The 19866-nt window shown below is 45.8% G+C and overlaps 1 protein-coding gene across 4 annotated transcripts; it reads right to left on the reverse strand.

The window, feature by feature from the left end:
* Positions 1-181: 181 nt before the first annotated feature.
* On the reverse strand, positions 182-18784 carry sec24c (SEC24 homolog C, COPII coat complex component). 4 transcript variants are annotated; one of them, XM_076760786.1, is made up of 25 exons: positions 18628-18784; positions 16534-16712; positions 16185-16265; positions 15379-15505; positions 13965-14131; positions 13115-13849; positions 12890-13032; positions 11559-11627; positions 10218-10326; positions 9986-10113; positions 8770-8908; positions 8571-8686; positions 7635-7759; positions 7016-7207; positions 6821-6914; positions 6579-6695; positions 6322-6492; positions 6101-6197; positions 5867-6012; positions 5437-5575; positions 5085-5203; positions 4600-4779; positions 2993-3178; positions 2483-2572; positions 182-2230 (listed from the first exon to the last, which is right to left on the reverse strand). In XM_076760786.1, exons 2-25 carry the CDS (start codon positions 16691-16693, stop codon positions 2090-2092), a joined length of 3771 nt encoding a protein of 1256 aa, XP_076616901.1. In that variant the 5' UTR covers positions 16694-16712; positions 18628-18784; the 3' UTR covers positions 182-2089. The 4 variants fall into 4 exon arrangements, with proteins under 4 accessions (XP_076616901.1, XP_076616904.1, XP_076616902.1 ...); XM_076760789.1 differs by lacking the exon at positions 16185-16265; XM_076760787.1 differs by lacking the exon at positions 11559-11627.
* Between the last annotated feature and the right edge of the window lie 1082 nt (positions 18785-19866).

The following is a 19866-nucleotide window of genomic DNA, read 5'->3' on the forward strand; positions in this document are numbered from 1 at the left end:
GTGATTTGGAAAACACTGAGGAAAAACTGCATATTCTGTGATCTAGACACCACGTTTGGCAGTATGAACACAAGGTATCGTGATGAAAGTTAAAACATGTACATGTAGAATGTGTAATAAAGCTAAAGACATAAAAAAAAGAGCCCAAACCACCAGAGAAAAGAAAGGCCCCAAGGTGGAGTTTCACTTTCAACAATCATTTTATTAGCAGTCCCAAGAGGCAATGAAAAAAAATCAAAGAAAAAAAAAAAAGGAACAGAAATTAAGATTACAGTCAAGACGGTGGGCCAATCAAGGTCAGTGAACATAGAGAGGGAACAGAGGGCTGCACACACACCAAACAAACACAGTCACATTGTTAAAAAAGGAACAGAAAGTGATCAACGAAGACGACTAAATTTAACCTCACGTGTGTGTGTGTGTGTGTGTGTTGGCTGATCCCTCTGTTCCTCAGGAGAAATTCACCAGGACCGACCCCACATTCTCACACACACACACACACACACACACACACACACACACACACTCATACCCCTCTCTCTCTCTCACACACACGCATGCACACACACACGCACACACACACGCACACAAACATATCAAAAAGCCAGTCGAGGCGTCTTCCTCTCTTCAGTAAAAGCCGTGATTTTATATTGCGGCTATTTGTGACAGAGAAACCAACCATCAACAAACCACAGCTGCTCAGGCAGGGTCTTTAAAATTGTTATGTTCTATTAATTCTGTACAGATTATATATTTTATTTACACACTGAACACTGTCAGTGCGGCGACAACTCAAAATCTGCAAACGTTAACTGATGTCCATTAATGCGCTGTCACTCTGTGCTCATTCGTCTGCTGGAAATCGCTTTTTTTTTTTTTTGTACATCAAAACTTTTGATGAATATAAAGTCTGCAGCACTAAGCCTCCACAGTCAGAACCATCCACAGAAACTGATGATGGAGAGGATTTCCCATCGCTGTGATGCAGAGATCAAAAGTTCACACCTGTCATTCATTTCTTTTTTCTTTTGTTCTTGTATTTTGTGTCTGGTCTTTCCCTTTGCTGCATAGACTTTGAACTAATGAAAGCGTCCTAAACATCTGGTTCATCAGCGACCGAACGGCTGAGCCTGATGTTTGCATCAATAACAAAAACTCAACTGGAGCTGATTTAAACAAATCTGGATCATACCAGTTACTGTAATGAGTCGCAGCAGCCCTGCGCACCTTTATTTTCAGGTCACCTGTGGACACGAAACCCAGATTTTACACTTCAACACGATTCTTTAATGCTTTCTGTCGCTGAAACGCCATCAGGCCCCAGTCTGAGCTTTAACTCTAGGCTTAAATTCAGATGCCCACACCTGGAGACACACCGGGAAATAAGAAACGGGCACTGGGCGACTAGTCCTCTCCCATCTGGAAACACACACACACACACATCATGGATGATTGGAGCAGCATGGGGTGGGGGGGGGGTACTAAGGCCATGATTAAAGGAGAGAAGCGACAGAAAGAACAGCATTTCTTTAATTCCATTTACGTCTTGGTATGTAGATGTCCTTCACTCTATTGGGACTCAATTATATAAAAAGTGTTTGCTATCTGAGGGTCATTCATTCACCCAAAACAGCCTTTCAGTGCGAGTAATACAGACAGTTCACCGACTACAGTCAACATCAGCCGCCTCCCACACTCACTCACTCTGTTGCATACATAATTGTTCACTTGTGTATATACATTACTCTCCCTCGTCAGTTATTTTGCTCCTGCTGTGTTGGAGCAGTAGATTTGAGGCAGAGTAAAGCTCTATTAACATCAGACTCTCTCTCACACACACACACACACACACACACTTGAACTAACACACATGCACACACACACAACAAGATCTGCCAGCTGATGTGTGACGCTCAGCTGACAGACAGCGAGGAGAGCTTTAGTTTATTAGGTTTTTTTTTAAAAAAAAAAAAAAAAGAAAAAGAAAAAAAGATAAAGCGCTTTCTTTCACGAGGAACGGTGAATGGGGGGGGTGGGGGGTGGGGTGGGGGGTTGGGGGTCATACAGGTGGAGGTGGGGGTTTGCGGGCCTAGCTGAGAAGCTGGCGGATCTCCTTGTGCATGTGACACAAGAAGTCCACGTAGGACGCTCCCCCGCTGGCGCTCTTGTCCTCGACCAGGAAGTGCCTGAAGATCAGCTCGGCCCTGTCTTCCTGTTTGACCACCATCAGCTGCACACAGGAGGAGAGAGGAGTGTGAGGAGGAGGGAGCGTGAAGGAGGAGGGCTGGTATCAGTGACCACACTGCTATGTTAGCAGCAGATCAGGCAGGTGAATGCAGCACACACTTATTTCTTACTGTATACCATTAATTTCCCTTTCATTAATAACAGATAATGCACTCAGTAATTAGAGCCATTGGAAGCAGCTCTCTAAATTCAACATATATGTTATGTTGGCTAACATAGAAAAGAGAAAGTTCACCTTCATGTATCGCGATCGCTGAGCTCTGAAGGAGTCGATGATCTCTCTGAGTCTCTGAGAGAAGGGGTTGTCCAGTACCGGCAGGCTTGTCTGAAACAGCAGCGACATTCACAAATTAGACACACACGCTGACAGTTATCGGTAATTAAACAAAAAGTGTCGCCTTCTTACTGCAGCGTTCAAAGGATGAGTTGAGAGACTATGGAGTTCGATGCTTTGTTTGAAATAAATGGAAATTCAACTGTTTTTAGCCACAGGTTAAGATTAAATGTCATACTTTACTAAAAAAACTGTTTTCTATCTGTTTTATCACATCACTAATCGATGAAGTGTACAGAGAGAAACTGGAAACGGCCTCCAATTATTCATCACACTGAAGAAGGCGAGACAGCAGAAGCTGTTCGGGGAATAAAACCTAAGTAAAACTGGAGAGGAGCTCTTCAGGTGCAGCTCACTGCTCACGGCTGAGGTCAACAAACGCAACACGAAAGCAGATCTGCCTCCTCTCACCAGGCTCGGGTCTATCTGGCTGAAGCTCGGCGTGCCGAAGATGTTGAGCAGCAGCTCCTGCTGAACGCTGGCTCCCACCCACAGGAAGAGGTGGAGACCCGTCTCCAGGAGGTAAACGCCGCCTTTAGACAGCCTCTCCTCCGAGTCCCTCACCGCCACTGGCAACGACCCGCTTTCCAACTTCATCTGGAGAGTCGAAGAGAAGAAGCAGTGTTAATTACGATGAATGTCAGGGTCGACTGCTGCTAATCGAACAGCGCTTTCAGTGAAATAACTTCATTTCCTACTCGGCTAACATGAGTACTGCTTGATCTGAGGAACAGCACACAGCTGCAGCACATCCTTTCTCCTGTCTGTTCCTATTATTGGTAAATATTGTGTTGTAAAAGACTAGAATGTGTAAGAAGGAAAAAGCTGTTTAAACAAAAAAGAGAAAGGCTTCCTGTCCCCGACACTGCAGCCCAAAAAGGTGCCATTTAAGATCTGGAATCTAGAAATCAATAAAAGGGCAAAATGTTTGTTTAAAAAAGGACCTTCAAGCGGTCTTTTCTCTCTTTCTTTCAGGTTTCAGCTGCAACAATAGGATGTCAAAAATAAAGAGATTTTTGCAGTTTTATTTTCTAAACTCCAATTTAGCCTCGTCTTTGTTCATTAATACTGCCTGCTGTTCGTCACAGTTTGTGCTTAATGACTTCGACACAGTGTCGCCATCATCTCGTCTTAGTCAAGAAAGGTTGCTGACACACATATTAAGTCATAGTTTTTGTTTATAAAATTAACACAACAATTCAGGAGTCACTGAACGTGTTGCTTTAGCGAATAAAATACATGCAAGCGCAAACTCCGGTTCTAACAGGGCTGAAGCCCACAATGCTGCCGACATGAGAAGATTACACACAAATGATAAAAATAGTGATAGGGGAAGTTCAAAATCATCATCGTCATCACAAAAAGCACTGCGTCTGCGTCTTTGTTCTGTAAGAGCACGATTATGCAGATTTATTCTGGTTTGAGGAAACAGTATTATTAAAAACACACAGGCTATTATCATATTGAGTAAGAGAGCAGCAAACACTTATTGTAATGAAACTGCATATCAAATATGAGTCTGGCCTCTTTGATGATCACACAAATGCCTCTGCCTGTATATAAAACACCCCTTTTCACACAGGTGATGATATTTCAAGTTTGCCAGGTTTCAGTGAGGACGCTTGACATTCCACCCGGGCTACATAATACAGTAAAGCGAGCGCGACACATCGGATGTTTCTGGTTTAACAGAAAAGGTCCATCTCTGTGGGGTCCTTTCCATGATGTTGTCATACACTTAGAATAACAATCTGAGTCCGTCAGTGGCAAAACCAAACACATTTAGCGGATGTACACAGACAGGCGAACGCCCAGAGGGATTAAATTACCGTCTGCTTCTCACTCAATACTGGACTGATTTCAAAAATTGTCCCCATTAGTCACTTGGACACAAAAACATGCGAAAGCAGGGCCCACAAACACAGATCTGACTGAATTTTCTCCCATTTGTCCGGGACACTGACTGGCACCCTCAGAAAGTCTGCTCTGTGTTGCTGTTTGTGTGTGTGTGGTCTCACCAGCGGCAGCAGGTGGGGGTAGAAGAAGACGTGGCTCTCTGTGACGTCCATGCAGCTGATCAGCTGCCTCAGGTACGCCCGGTCGTCCAATGAGACGTCGGCTCCTGGCAGCAGCACGTCGCTCTTCAGCACGCAGTTCAGATAAACCGGCAGCAGCTTCATGCACTCCGGGAGAATCAGCTGGAAAACACACATACGGGGATGTAAATACTTAAAGACACTTAATGATGTGCAAATATGTGTAAAGACAGAATTTCATAACTTCATCTGAGACACTGAGATACTTTGGTATTTGTATTATTAGTGGGTTGTGCTCTGAATTTATTTATGTTCCAATACAACAAACCATCAGTCTTATAAATCAGACATTTAACGTGATCCAAAGGGGTTCCAAATGTTGAAAGTGATCTTTGTTTAACACCAGGAATTCCTCTAAGTGATGGTGGAAGCCATGTCTGCTGGGCATACACACAGAGATTCAGTACCTGACCAGCTGACGAGGGGCTTGCACAGTTCTTTCGGTAGCACGCCAGAATCTGAGCGCACTGGTTGACCAGAGTGTCTCTCACAGCCTTGGTGGGGTTGCTGAGGACGCCACGGAAAGCTGCAACACACAGAGACACACGTATATAGATATACAAACATAGCAACAATATCAATAGATCAACCATCAGGAGTTAACATTATGAAACAAGTGGCTGCTGGTATGTGATTCCTCGTTCATGTTTAGAGTCCGAGGATGGATGTGCACATTCGTCTCGTTCGTGCCCCTCTGGCCCCAGTCGTACTGACACTGAATAACAAAGAAGATATTCTACAGCGCGAGCCGCTCCTCACCGTATTTGGAGAAGAAGTTGATGATGGTGTCAGTCTCACAGTTGCGGTAGAGATCAGCCAGCTGAGAGCAGCAGTTGACGGCCATGTTGTGGATGCGGAGGCGCCTTTGGCCGCTGCAGCTGGTGTACAGCACGGCGCACTGCGGGGAAACACACGAGATGAACTGGTTTAGGAAGTGCTCACAGTCAGTTTTTACAAAATGTATCAATGCATTCAGTGAAGTCAGTTTGCTGTCTTGTGTGACTTTTCCTTGTAGATGTCTAACATGAATCTGATTTGATGCCAGATTAGGTGACTGCAGTCGACTGTGGCACCTTGTTGGATATGAAAAGCAGCTGTAATCTGACTCCTCATCGCTCAGGGTTGGAAGTAATCGAAGGTAAAGCTGTAAGTGAAATGTGGTCCCTTCTTAAAGGCTTTTGTTGCACACCTGCATGAGTGCCCCCGTCTCCTCGCTGAGCTTGTCATCGTGCTTGAACTCCACAGTGATGGCCTTGTCACAGTCCAGGCCTGCTAGCTCCACGTCGGTGGTGTTGCTCATGAAGAAGGAGCCGAAGAAGTCTGTCGCTCGGATACCTGAGGAGCAGGGAGGGTGGCGACAGAGGAGTCAGTTGTCACACATCTCTTAGACATGGACTGTTTAGTTTTAATGGGGGAGCCTCACCTGTGCTGGTTCGCACCCTCATGACGGCATCAAACCCTACCAGTTTCTGAACGTCTCGTCTCAGGTCATTCAAGAATCGCTCCTTGTCCGACTGAGCCTGGGATACAGAAAACAAACCAAAAGTTACATGTGACACAGTGGAAAATGACGCATCTGGCATTTCAACAAAAAGCCATCGGAGCAAAAAACACCGAAGAGAAATGTCAGCGAGTTCCTCTCACCTGGAAGTAGGTGTACTTGTAGACGGAACCTCCAGTGGCGACAGGAACCACCCCTAACGTGGCGACGTCCACGTACTGGTTAGGGAAGAGGAAGAGATCCACACAGCAGCCCTGGGCGACACACTCCTTGGCCAGGGTGTTGTAGAAACCCACCTGGGGCTGAAACAGAGACTGAGGATGACAGCAGAGGAAGGGGAGTCAGCGTGGAGTCTCAAGAGCTGCTACAACAACACACACTGACAATCACTGGTGTTTACCTTCTCCTTATCTGTCCCAATCAGCTTCTTGTCTTCTCTGTTCTTAAGTTTTCCAGGAGCCTCTGCGATGGGCAGAGAGGTGTGAAACACGAACAGCTTCCCTGCACAGTCTGCAGCCTGAGAAAATGACACACAGCGACACACGAATCACCAGGCACGTCAAACTCAGCATCGCGTGTCCAGCTGTGAATTGAAATAAAAAAACTAATGAAAAAATCTAAAACTACAAAACACTGGTTTACCTTGAGTGCTTCCAGTCCTGCCTGGATGACAGGTCCAAAGACCGTCTCCGTCTCCCTGGTGTCTGCAAACATCTCTGGGATCTGGTCCAGCAAACTGGACAACACAGACAGCGCGTCATTGAGCAAGATCAAACAGTCTGTCCACACACACACCTCCTGTATTTGTTAAAGTGTGTATGTGTGTGTCTGGTTTACCTCTCGATAACTAGCCGGCTCTCATTGACGTTGACGAGGAAACCATCCAGCAGGGGTACAAACATGTCTGACACGTCCGACACCACCAGCATCTGCGGCTGGGCCAGGCTCGACTTGACATTGTAGAAGTGCAAAACCTTGTTGTAGGTGACAAACCCCACCCGCACCACAGAGTCCATTTCTGGGTTCTCCCTGAAAGCACAAACAGACGTTGAAATGGGAGAAGTTTGTAGATCCCGACATGAGCTGTAGATGAGCGTATAGACTAACATTTCCTTGCTTTTAAGAGGAAATAATGTTTTTCCTTCTTTCCACTCCTGCTTCCCTCTTTTCCATTTCAGACTCTCTTTGCTTCCTTCTTTCCTCTTTATCTCCTCACTTCATGCTGAATTTTCCCTCTTGCTACACGCTTCTTTTCTTCCTGTCCTAGCATTTTCCTTGTCCGCTCCACCTCTCTCCTTCACTGGTTCCTTTTATTCAGATTCACATTCAGAAAAACTTCACTGATCCCTGCTTTGTTGCAGTCCTAGTTGCTCAACACACAGTTAGTTCCTTCCTTTCGCGTTCATTCTCTCCTCCCCCCCAGTGCTCCCTTGTGTGTGCGCATGTGTTTGAGTACCTGGGCAGATAGTCTAGGAGGGTCTTGAGCTCCTGGCAGACAATGTTGACCATGCCGCTCTTCACAGCGTTGTAGGACACATCGATAAGGAAGATGAAGGCTGGAGGCTGAGGAAGCTTGTTGTTCTGTTGGAGAAACAAACACTTCGTATGAAATTAGGATCATATTAGGATCAGGATAAAGAAATGGACATCAGGGTGGTATATCAATGTCAGGCAACACCTTACGTTTAAGCACTTTGTGAGCTCATAAATATCAAAATCAATCCAGTACCCATCAGGATCACAGACAACAGAAGCTGCTCTGCACTCAGTCATTTCCCAACTGATGCCCATGAAACAAAATACAGAGCAAACCAGTTCCACTGAGACTAAATTGAGACAGCAGCCTACAGGCTTTGCTTTTATTTATTATCCAAAGAATAATAACTGACTGCCTCATTTTTGTAGATTGTGGCTGATGGCTTTGTCATTATTATTCGATTCTGACCTGTGATGAAATGAATGAAATGCATATAACAAGCTTCTATTCCAGAGAATTACGTCATCATTCAAGGGTAAATGATCCGTTTCACACTCTATAATTTGGAATTTGGAGGACCATTACAACACCATTAGCTTGGCATCACCAGCTCTCAGATCATTTCTGTTTTCCCAGTTTCTCGCAGGCGCAGACCAAAACACTTCTGGACACAATTAGACAGACCTACAACCAATCAGGACAATGAAACATGTGACGTAGCGGTGAGCAACGGAAAAATGTAAACAGACTACAACGTGCAGAGATGAGACGTGTTGGTGTAGCACTGATATGTCTGAACATCTGTATTTGCATACATTCATCTGGTTCCCGACTTACAATACTGCAAGATGATGAGTGCAACGAGCAAAAAGTTTGTTTCCTGCACAAAGGAACCATTTCGATCCTAGGACTCACCTTACAGTAGTCAACAGTGGCCAGGAACTCGTAGCTGCCAAGCGAAAGCTCCGGTCTGTCATAGCAGTCGACCCTCTTACCAGTGTGGTCCAGATGCTGGAAGTAATGTGGAGGCACTATGGGAAAAAGAATAACATCAGCACAGTCAGCTCAGTCTAGAAAAACATGCTGAAATGCACGAACATGGACACAAACTCACCCTCTGTGACACAGCTGCAAAACCCACACTGGAAGCGGCGACCTCCCTCTATGAACTGCATGTATGGACACATGTAGGCCTTGCAGCGGTTGCAGCGGATGAGACCACCCTCACCGTGGTCCACAAGGTACGGAGGGCTCTGAGAGGAGATGCAGTGAAAGAAGTAAGCAAGCTGATTCACACGATTGAGCTACGAGGGTAGCTAAAGGATGCAACTACTGACACAGGATGTGATGTCAGCGTCGGTAAATATTTACAATCTCTTTTATGAAAAGTTTTATTCCTGCCAAAATGATACAATGTAAAACTAGTCCAGATGGATATGGTTACACATGTGGCGAGTGCATGAAACAAGGTCACGCAGCTACTCCCCCCTCTGTGATTTTGAGACAGATTATCCCTCTGACATTACAGGCATCCTGCGATAACGACTGCATATCAGGCATGGCCCTGAAAACTAATCTTTTCCAAACCAGGTTATGGGTGTCATGAAAATCCAAAAACCTGCTGGGCTGCAACCATGAATCATTCTGCCAATTATTTTCTTGATTAATCATTTGGTCTATGAAACATAAAAACAATCCAACAACCAAGGTTTACTACAGCCCTGTTCACACGAGACTAGTATTACCAGAGGACCTCATGTGATTTAGACACAACCCCCAACATCTGTGTTTTGTGCGGTGCAGTAAGTGAAGTCTGCATTTTACTTGAATTACTGACATTATGTCGTGGATCTGATGTCGAGGCTCAGGCAGACTCTGTGTTTGAAATATGATTTGTAATTCGCAGTGGAATTTTTACTTTAGAAATTACAGACATGGTAGATTTGCATGGGATTAAGATCAGAGACGGAGGCAGTATTAGACCTGTGTGAGTGGGGATTTACATACATGATGAGGAAAAGCACCAACTTCTCACATTTGAGAAGCTGAAACAGTGCATGTTTGTCATTTCTGCTTGATGAATGACTAAAAGTATGTTTGTGGACATACAAACCACAGAGGGCAGACGCTGAGCCCAAAATCTTTTGACTATCAACCTACTGCATCCTGCATGAGGTCGAAACTTAATCTTGCCTGCTTCTTTCCCCCTGACAGCATGCCATGCAGGAACAGCTACAGCTCAAAGTCCAGCAAAAGAGCCTCATCTAAATAGGGCTTACTAAATTTATAATACAGCAGAGACAGCGGAAAGAGGAGGGGGCATCGCTCACCTCATCTGGCGGCAGCGTGGCGAGGGGCTTGATGACGGCGGCCAGTGGCACCTGAGACTGCTTGGCCATATCGGCTGTACAAGGCATATTGTAGGCCGTACAGCGGACAAACCTGGGACTGGCATTCCCTGAAGACAGACACAGACTCTCCATTAATCTCTACATGGTCCACAAACATTTCTCAGATGGAAAGATGTCAGATATGAATGTGTTCACAGGAAGCAGAACCTACCTTGGTCTTTGACCTGGAAGTTGGTAGTGACCAGCGGTGGGGCCTGACCTCTGACCCCTGTGGTAAATGGCTCAGTGGTCTTAGCCTTGTCATCCTCTATTACCTGGATCTAAGCGGCAGGGAGGGGGACAAATGCATCACATTCATACACGTTTACAGCATAAATACACACATGTAAGTGCACATGACACACCTGCGACTACTAAACACACACTGAAAACCCACCAACATCTGTGGAAAAAATGTCCGAGTCAAGCCAGGAGACGTACAGCACAGACTCATGCTGAAGGAGTTTGCGTACACTCACAAATATGATATTGGACTTAACAACAAAGCTAAATGACCACCCACAGGAAAAAAGCAGAATTCATCAAGGCATGCCATTAATGCAAGGAACTGTGGGTGAGTGAAAACATTGCAGGCGAGCATGCACAGCACAGAGTGGAGGTTTGGAGGGGGTGTCTGTCGGAGCCTGATGACCCTAAAAACTAAAGTGCTCTCAAGTTATCAAAACTAAGACAAGCTTCCTCAAAGTCCCGATCAAACACACATGAACAGTGACGTGGGAGTGGGGCAGCAAGGACAACCAACACGGGGGGGTGTGGGATGCATGTGATGGTAAGTTCAAGTGATTGCTTTACATGGAGACATATCTTTGGGAGACATCTTATCAATATTATTACTACTCTGAGAAAGGCCACATTAATATGACTTTTATTTAAAGTGAAGCCTCCCAACAGCCTCTTACACAGAAACAGGGTACTTAAAGGAACAGTTCAACATTTTGAGAAATAAGCTCATTCACATTCTTGCCAAGATTTGGATGAGAAGATTAATAACACACAACCAGCTGAAGGAGGCTAGCAGAGACTTTGGGAAGTTACGAGTTCCCCACTGATTTGTCAGCTTTTACGCTTAACAAACATGTTCATCAGTGAGCTGTAGAGGTGGTGGTCAGCAGACTGTTACCATTTTGACAGAACCAGGCTAGGTGTTTCCCCCTGTTTCCAGTCTTTATGCTAAGCTAATTTAGCTGGCTGCCAGCAGTCGCTTCATATTCAGTGCACAGGCATGTGAGTGGCTTCGATCTTCTCATCTTACTCTTGGCCAGAAAGCAAAAACCCATTACTACTGAAACGCCAAACTACTACTATCACGCCTTTCAACAATGCCATTTCCACTTTTCTTATTTCCAACAGGAGCACATCTCTCACATCGTGACTATCTCGGACTTTGAGGGGTGAGAGGAGAAGAAGGAGGAGGTGGAGGCTGTGGGTTAGTACAAGCGGGCGGAGGCGACAGGGTGAAGCAGAGGAAAAGGCAGGCACACAGGAAACTTACTGGGCTGGGGATAGCGTCTGGATCTATTCTATGTCTTGATTTCTGCACAGCCGGCATGTCAGACGCTTGCTTTACATTCAAAAGTTTGTCCAGCAAATTGTGCAAAACAGGACAAAATAAATAAATACAAAGAGTGAAAATACAAAAAGGAGTGTGAGAAGAGAAAACTCAGTGAGACTACGCTGAGGAGCAGGCAGCACTGTTATTCAGACACTGATCAGTAGGATTGATTATAGATTAGTGGTACTGAAGACTATGACGGTCAAGCATGAGAAGACTAATTTACCCCTAGCCTAGCACACATGCTAAGCAGCTATAAATGCGAAGAAGGCTACGGAAGCTCACAGAGGCAATATCAAGATAATCATACGGGGCATTTTCAATAATCAATACATCAACATATATGATGATGTCCAGTAGTGAATGTGATGTTCCAGGTTGAGGTTAATGTTTAAGAGATCAGCTTTATGTAGACAATAACAATAGACAACATTACTGTCCCACATCACAGGAGAGAGAGTAAACATTACCCAATTCCAGATACATGATTCTTATTGGACTGAATAATAAAGGCAACTGCAATACTGCAGTAAAACTGAGTGTTATATGATAATGATATTCACAAAAATATTACATTTAATCAAAAATGAACTCTAAATGCTTGGTATCATACATTTAGATGACAGAACTGGTGATCATGATATTACATTATGATAACATCATAAGAAATCCAGTTCAGTATAAAGGATGGAGTTTAATAATACAGAGTTATTGCCCAGCCCTAAGTGGCACATTGAAAATCATGCACACTCAGTCGTGACTTTATTAGACAGAGCTGTACAATCTAACGGAGTTTAATATAACGGCTCTGCCATGACTTCTATCCTTCTGAAGTTTATAACGTTCAGCTTTTGTTGACATTGGCAGAAGATGTGCAAATTCAATTACAGGTTTATTACTAAGGTCATAATCATAGGTGGTGTTTACTGAACTACATTTACATACATGAGGGGGTCAGAATATTAGAAACACCTCTGAATATAATGCAGTTCAGAGCTCCACCACTACTACGTCCCCAATGCTAAATTTGAAAACGCTATAGGTGTCATGACAGTAGACTTTATGGCAGAGCAGCTGCTTTGGACTGCATTAGACTGCACAGGTGCACCTAATTAAGAAGTAGTGTGCAAATCCTGCAATGTCACTGCAGTCAAAACAGAAATGGGCAGAGATCGACAATCAGCATGGGTGTTGTGTCCTAAACTAGTGACTTTGGCTTTGACAAGTGGGGGTTTGTGTGTGTGTGTGTGTGTGTGTTTGTGTGTGCTCACCGGGCTAGGAATGGCATCTGGGTCAAGTCTTTTCTGTGCAGGGGGAGCAGGAGCCGGCGCTGGTGGAGGGGCTCCGTAGTTTGGTTGTGCGGGATAAGGGCCTGCATATCCAGGCTGAGGGCCTCTCACCTGCCCAAACGCACCTGAAGAACACAGGAAACCAGTCTAGTGATGGAGAAAACAACTGAAATCCATGTTGCTTCTACTTAGCAGTCATCCTCTCACCATTCTGCTGAGGAGGGTATCCTCCCTGCATGCCGGGCTGAGCTGGAGGCTGCTGCAGGGGCCCAGGGGGGCCTGGTGGGCCCTGCGGTCCTGGAGGCAGGTGGTTGCTCTGGGCCATGGAAGTGGGAGGCATCTGAGCACTGGGAGGCGGGGGACCTGAGTGGTAGGGGGATGGCTGGGATGGAGGGGGCTGCTGTTGGGGTGGCATAGGGCCTGGGTACTGGCCAGAGGCGAGTGAGGTTGGAGGAGGACCAGGTGGAGGAAAAGATCCAGGTTGAGAGGAAGGAGGGGGCGCTCTAGGTGGGAAGGAGCCCTGGGCAGGGGGAGGCGGGCCGGACACAAAGGCAGGCTGGCTGACAGGTGGAGGTGCTGAGGAGAACGGGGGCTGGGTCGGAGGGAAGGGCTGCTGTGATTGGGACACTGTGGGAGCAGGAGCTTGGCTGGGTGGAGGCATGGGACCCGAGTAAGAAGAGGGAGGAAAGTTTTGCTGAGAAGAAGGAGGTGGCGGTGCTGAAGAGGTGAACTGCTGTTGAGAGGTAGGGGGGAGAGAAGAGTTGAATGGCTGTTGAGAAGGAGGTGGCGGGCCTCCATAGTATTGCTGAGAAGCTGCAGGACCACTGGGAGGCGGTGCCTGGGTCGGGGCAGAGGACGAGGGTGGAGGGGCGTGGGTGTAAGAGGGTGGAGGTGCGGCTGAGTAGGCGGTACTGACAGGTGGCTGCGAGCTGTGAGGTGGAGCTGAGGAGAGAGCGACAGACAGAAATAAAGTCTGTGACACATGAAGCTACGATATGTTTGTTCATTCACCATTAAGACTACTGAGTAAATCACAGCTTAAATCATCCAAATTTACCATATCCTGGCCCTGCGGGTGTTGGTGGGCCCGAGGTGATCTGCATCCCAGTCATCTGGTTGGTGACCTGCTGCATCGTGGGTGGGGGCCCGTAGTGCTGGGGATAGGAAGGTGGTGGCCCTGACAGGTTCACAGCTCCTTGGTTGTATGGCTGAGACACAGCAGGCCTGGAAAAACCAAATCTTTCAGTATGTTTCATTGCACTCAGGTAACAAGGTCACGTTCAGTCGTCTATAGTAGGCAGATTTCTTCAGAAAGATTCACATTTCTCGGTCATGTATGTGAGTAACCGGGTTTCTGATCGTCTTTTTCAAATGAAAGCATACGCAGGACAAAGAGAGAAAGCAGCAGGGGAGCAGCTGAATGAGAAAAAAGAAATTACATAGCAACAGGTTCTCTATTCCATCCAAAGTGTGACTACAACTGACACTAACACAAAGGACGGTCTAGAAATCTACAAAGGACCATTTCCACAGCCGAACATTTGAGTATTTGTAAAGCTGAGACGCAGTAACGCTGTGAGGGAAGGCTCCGCTCTGTCTGCCTGCTCCAACACACATACACACAAAAATAGTCAGGCCCGACTGACGCAGCATCTTCTATCCTTAATACGGTTAAAATAAGAAAGCCATGCCACCAAGGTGCTGTCGGGATGGAGGAAAAATCCGACTACTGACCTGCTGCATGTACACATGGATTTATAGGCACCAGGTTATTACAGTGCATGTGGACACACTGATTAATACGACATACTTATTGAACTACCTGCATTTGAACTACAGCTTGGAGCTTCAATTACAAATCCATGTGGAAAAGGTAAATCATTTATTCGGCAGCCTTGATAACATTGCTCATCCTGACATTAGAGTTTCTTACAGCAGCTCCAGCCAGGAGAATAATATCCAAGCATGATGTACTTGTCTGCAGTATTTGCAGCACTGGAGCTAAAAGAAAAAGGAAAACTGAATATCAGCAGCGGCTGCATCTCCACTTCTCTCTTAATTAATTTTCTATACTGGGCGCTTCGAGCACGAGCAACTGCTGTCTATTACAATTCATAATCTGTCGCTAAACACACGTCTCATTGAGTGCGTTTTTCCATAATTTGCTTTGGCTGGTTTGGAGCCCACTTTCACTCCTAACTAACCACATGACAGTCTGCTTGAAGGAGCTCAAGTCCTGAGGTTTCACACAGCCTCGGTGCAGTTATTTGGTGTATTTAAATGGATCCTGTCACCCGCTTGAATGAGCTGAACGTGTGAAATGAAAGCTGCAGAATTTGAATAACCTGCAACAAGTGAACGCACCTCAAGTAGGAATACAAAACTTTTATGCACATGCATAAAAAAATGGAATTCTAGTCCGACCGAGGCCTAAATACACCTCTCTGAACAAACAATCAACAGGTAATTACCTGGGTGGCGCTTGTGTCATAAGTGGGGGTCCGTTCTGCATGTCCCCTTGACTGTGACTGTACTGATTATATGGTTGAGGCGCTGAGACTGGTGGGGCTCCAGAGGCAGGAGGACCCCTGGCAGGACCTGAAAAGCAGGGACAAAAGATGAGACACACACACACACACCTGCAAAAGGCATAATCATCCCTGCTACAAACAATCCTGAAATCAATCTTCCTAATGTGACAAGATTAGTGCAGCAAGCTAAACATGGCTATAGGCCACGGTGGTGCCCAAACACTTTTTTAGAGCTAACCGGTTACATTCCCTCACTTTGCCTCTGGGGTTAGGAGCACAGACGACATACTGAAACCAGGCTAGCGGAGACTGTGAGCTAAGAGGGTCAGTTAAATTTATGGGACCAGTATTCTGATCGAGGCTGGAAATAAACACCAGATGTCGGACAATTCTCGCAAACAAACCACTCTCCCTTCCTTGCTGGACACTGTAATAACAAAATATGTGAACATATAGAAAATAAATAGAATTTAGAACATCTATTGTATCATGTAATAAAAGTGTTGTTCACATTTCTAGGTGATACAAATGTTGAAAAATTCTGCTGATAAGCAGTAATAAAAAGGTTAGTAACTGGTTGGCTGCTATGCTTAACAATCACTTGTGTTAGATAGAAAAGGTCTTTTTGTAGCGCACATTGATAAAGGGTCATGGCTGCGAGAATAATGCATGTAGGCACAGAGAGGATTTGATGATTGCAGAGCATGTGGAGTGTGAAATGAGCAAGAACAAGAGGAGGCAGTTACCTAAGTCAAGAGGAGAGGAGAGGTCAGAGACTGGGTTGGCAGCCACAGCCTTAGAGGGAAAGCTTGTGAAAGGAGAATAACCTGAAATACAAGAAAACAAGGGAAGACGGAAAATACAGAGAGATGTAGGGAAATGTGTAAAAGCGACGTGAGGAAATGAGAGGACAGTCAAGATTCAGATTAGTATGCACAGAGCTGCTCTCACACATACATGAACAATCACGCGGCGGGAAGCAGGTAGAAGGACAACCCAAGGTTATGGCTCGAACACGTGGAGAGCATCACAGCCGACCTGCTGTCTCTCTCTCAACTCACTCAAACGCAAACTTGTACAGAAGAAGCAGTTTACCTTGTGGTGGAGCTCCGGTCTGGTAGGCTGAGACAGGGCCATTGTAGGGTGCGTAGGGTGCGGGGTATCCCCCATCCAGGGGTGCGTAGCCGGGCTGACCGTAGCCAGGCTGGGGCTGGCCATATGGAGAGGCCATTGGAGTGTGCTGGTTTACATTCATCTTTAGTTCATCCCTAAATCTGGATGGAATTTTGACACAATCATAAGAAATTACTCAACATCACAATTTAAGTCTGAACTTATTTAACCTGTTTCCAGACTCTAAACAGAGTTTTTAATAGCAGAACACCTGGAGTGTAAAGCCTGAGAGACATAAAGGTTATGAAACAATAAAAACTGTTGTGACGGTCTTGAATTCTGAGCGTGAAAGTACAGCATGTCTCTCCAGGAGGAGCAGAGACAATCTGCCCACACATCGCTCCTCGCTCCACGAGGAAGACGTGGACGAAAGACAGAAACTCATAAAACACAAACAACCGATCTTAGGAGGAATGTTTACTTTAACTCTCTCATTTCAGAAAGCGCTACGCAGTTCAGTTTAATGTTGTTCAGCATATGGGAAAGTTTTTCTGTCTTCCACCAGCAACAGATGGAGAGAAGTGAAGGCAGTACTGAGCAGACATAATTGGCCCCGACTGAGTTTGTCAGCATTTTGCACCTGAACTCACAAACAGGAAAAGCATGAAAGACACTTTCAGTTTGCACAGCTCTTCATCCCACAACTTTCTACAGTCAAACTTTCTCATGACGTTAATACTTCCTGGTTTGGGACACCTTTATTAGCTTTTTATGTTTGCCTTGGCCTCACCCACAGCTTGAATCTTAGTCACTTATCATTGCGTTCACACACACACACACACACACACACACACACACTGAGAAACAATAAATGGAAGGCAGTACAAAGCTAAAATTAACAAAAGTAGGTTAAACTGGATTAAACTTAAACATTAACAGTCATTTGAAGGAAATCAGACAGAACCCACAGGGGTAGTAACTAATAACGTAACTCTGTCATCTATGAGGAGGAGATGAAATGCCTGATACTTTGAAGACAGTGTGTAACGTCTGCAGGACTCATGCATGCGTCTTAGTAACGTTCAAGCATTTACAGATCACAACAGTCGACTCATGAGAAGACCTCCCGAAGGTAACGTAGAGAGGCAGTAAACTTTATGAGCATCAACACTCCTGCGTATCACATGTCAACTTCAACCTTGCTAACAGAGGTACACGAGTGCCGTTGTTTTCTCACTTGGCTTCTGGAGACTAGCCCAACTTATATGACCGAGAGATGAGTATCATCTAACAGACAAACACGAGCTAAACGAGCGGGGCCTTTTAATAATTCAGCAGTGCAGGTGCCACAACGAGAAACACAATCGCTGGTGCCGTACAGCTATTTAGTGTGTCGGGCCTACTGAGTGACCCACATCTGCTCCACTGGCTGGGTCGCACAATCATGGAACTGGGTTACCAATTTCAGCCAAACACTGCACAAGTTATTCAAAATGTGATATTTGAGAATAGGAAATAAGTGGCAGGAAAGCCAACCGCCCGCTTCAGTGGGGTAGAGCAATAACAGCAAAGCCGAGAAAGGCTGGCGAGCGTAGCAGTGCGCTAACGAGAACAACCTCAGTGCCGCATTACAATCAGCTCGCTAGCTAGCTTACGTTAGCAAGACATGTCAACCAAATCCTAAAAAACACAGAGCCTGGCCAACACTTGATATGGCTAACTGTTACGAGTCTGGACCGTAGGACGAGGCGGTACTCTGCATCTTTGATTTAACAAACTTCCAAGTCATGGGGGCTAAGCTAACTTGCTAACGTTTAGCAACCAGACTACTTGAAACATGATGACAGGGGCAGTGGTTGAATCAGCTGTGACCAAATCGCCACAACCGGAGGTAGCAGGAGTTAGCCTACTAACGTTAGCTAAGCTAGTAACCGCCAGCTATTTCACAGAGGGATGCTAGCCGTACCGTAGCATTAGCTAGCATTAGCTAGCATTAGCAAACGTAGCAAAAGGCAAGCTCCGCTGTCAAGCCGGCCAGGGATGTCAAACGTTAACTGGTTTCAAATCGAAACCTACCTCCCAAGTGTTGTAAATAGTAAGGCTATCCTCTGTTCGGGACAAAACGGTGAAACCCGGTGGCAGACGAACTGTGAAGCCGATGTCGTCCCGGGGTGTTTCTCGCTAATCCCTTCTTGGTATCAGAAGCGGACATTCAGCGGAACTGCTGCAGCGCTGTGCCACGTCCACATCCGGACACCGCAAAGCGACTTCCCCCACGCTCACGTACTCTACTGAACTTTACTACAGAATCAACAATTGACGTTCAAAACAACGTCAACAGTGTTAATACGATGAATATGATTTACACTTTTTTTTGAGACGGTATTTTATTACTAGGAAGCCAGGCAGCACTTGTGGCTGTTAACATTTCAAACATTCATGCTTATTGGATATTATGTGTACAGGCACGCACACACACACACACACACACACACACACACTCCAGGTTTGCCATGGACACATAGGCCTACATCAGCTTTCTTTACTTATAAACTTGCCTTAGGGTAGGAGTCAATATGGGCATGGTGAACCTCCCAGTCACCTATCAAATAATAATAATGCATCAAGAGGAAGCCATCTGATAGGAGCCAGTGTCAGCACCAAGTATGAGCCAGCCTGGGACCACATATGGCTGCCAGGTTTGGCTGCATTTTTGGGGTGAGAGCTGGGACTGAGAATCAGCTCCATTTAGTTGCAATCAGGTCCATTTTGGAATTATTTCAGCGGGCCATTCAGCACAAACCTGGCATGAGTTTCGATAGGTGATCGGATTTAACCCGCTGTTACGCCAAGTCATTTTGGCTACCAGAATTCTGTAATCCTTGGCCTTTCTTCTGCAAGCTCGGAGGTGTTGCAGCTGATGCACAGCAGCATAACAGTCAATGGTCATCAATTTGGTCACTGGATCACAACTCCCTCTAGTACCCACTCTGAAGCTATTAAACTCTACAGACAGCAAGCAGACTGAAATTCATAAAATATGTCGCTTTCACACTCCCGTCTGTGCTTGAAGGTTGGGGTGCTGTAAGTGGATGGAGGCAAATCGGTGAGCCGTGGCTGCTGGCCAGGCCGGCTGTGCTGGGGGTCAAAGAGGGAGTGGTGGCAGTGGTTATTTCGGGAGGGGATATCAGCAAGCATCCCCTCCTGTACGGAGTGCTCGAGAGTGACATGGCAAGTGTTGAATACGAAGGAGGATGCACACACACACACACACACACACACACACACACACACACACACACACAGACGTTTGCG

This window comes from Chaetodon auriga, chromosome 20 (genome assembly GCF_051107435.1).
Source record: "Chaetodon auriga isolate fChaAug3 chromosome 20, fChaAug3.hap1, whole genome shotgun sequence".
NCBI classification, from domain to species: Eukaryota; Metazoa; Chordata; class Actinopteri; order Chaetodontiformes; family Chaetodontidae; genus Chaetodon; species Chaetodon auriga.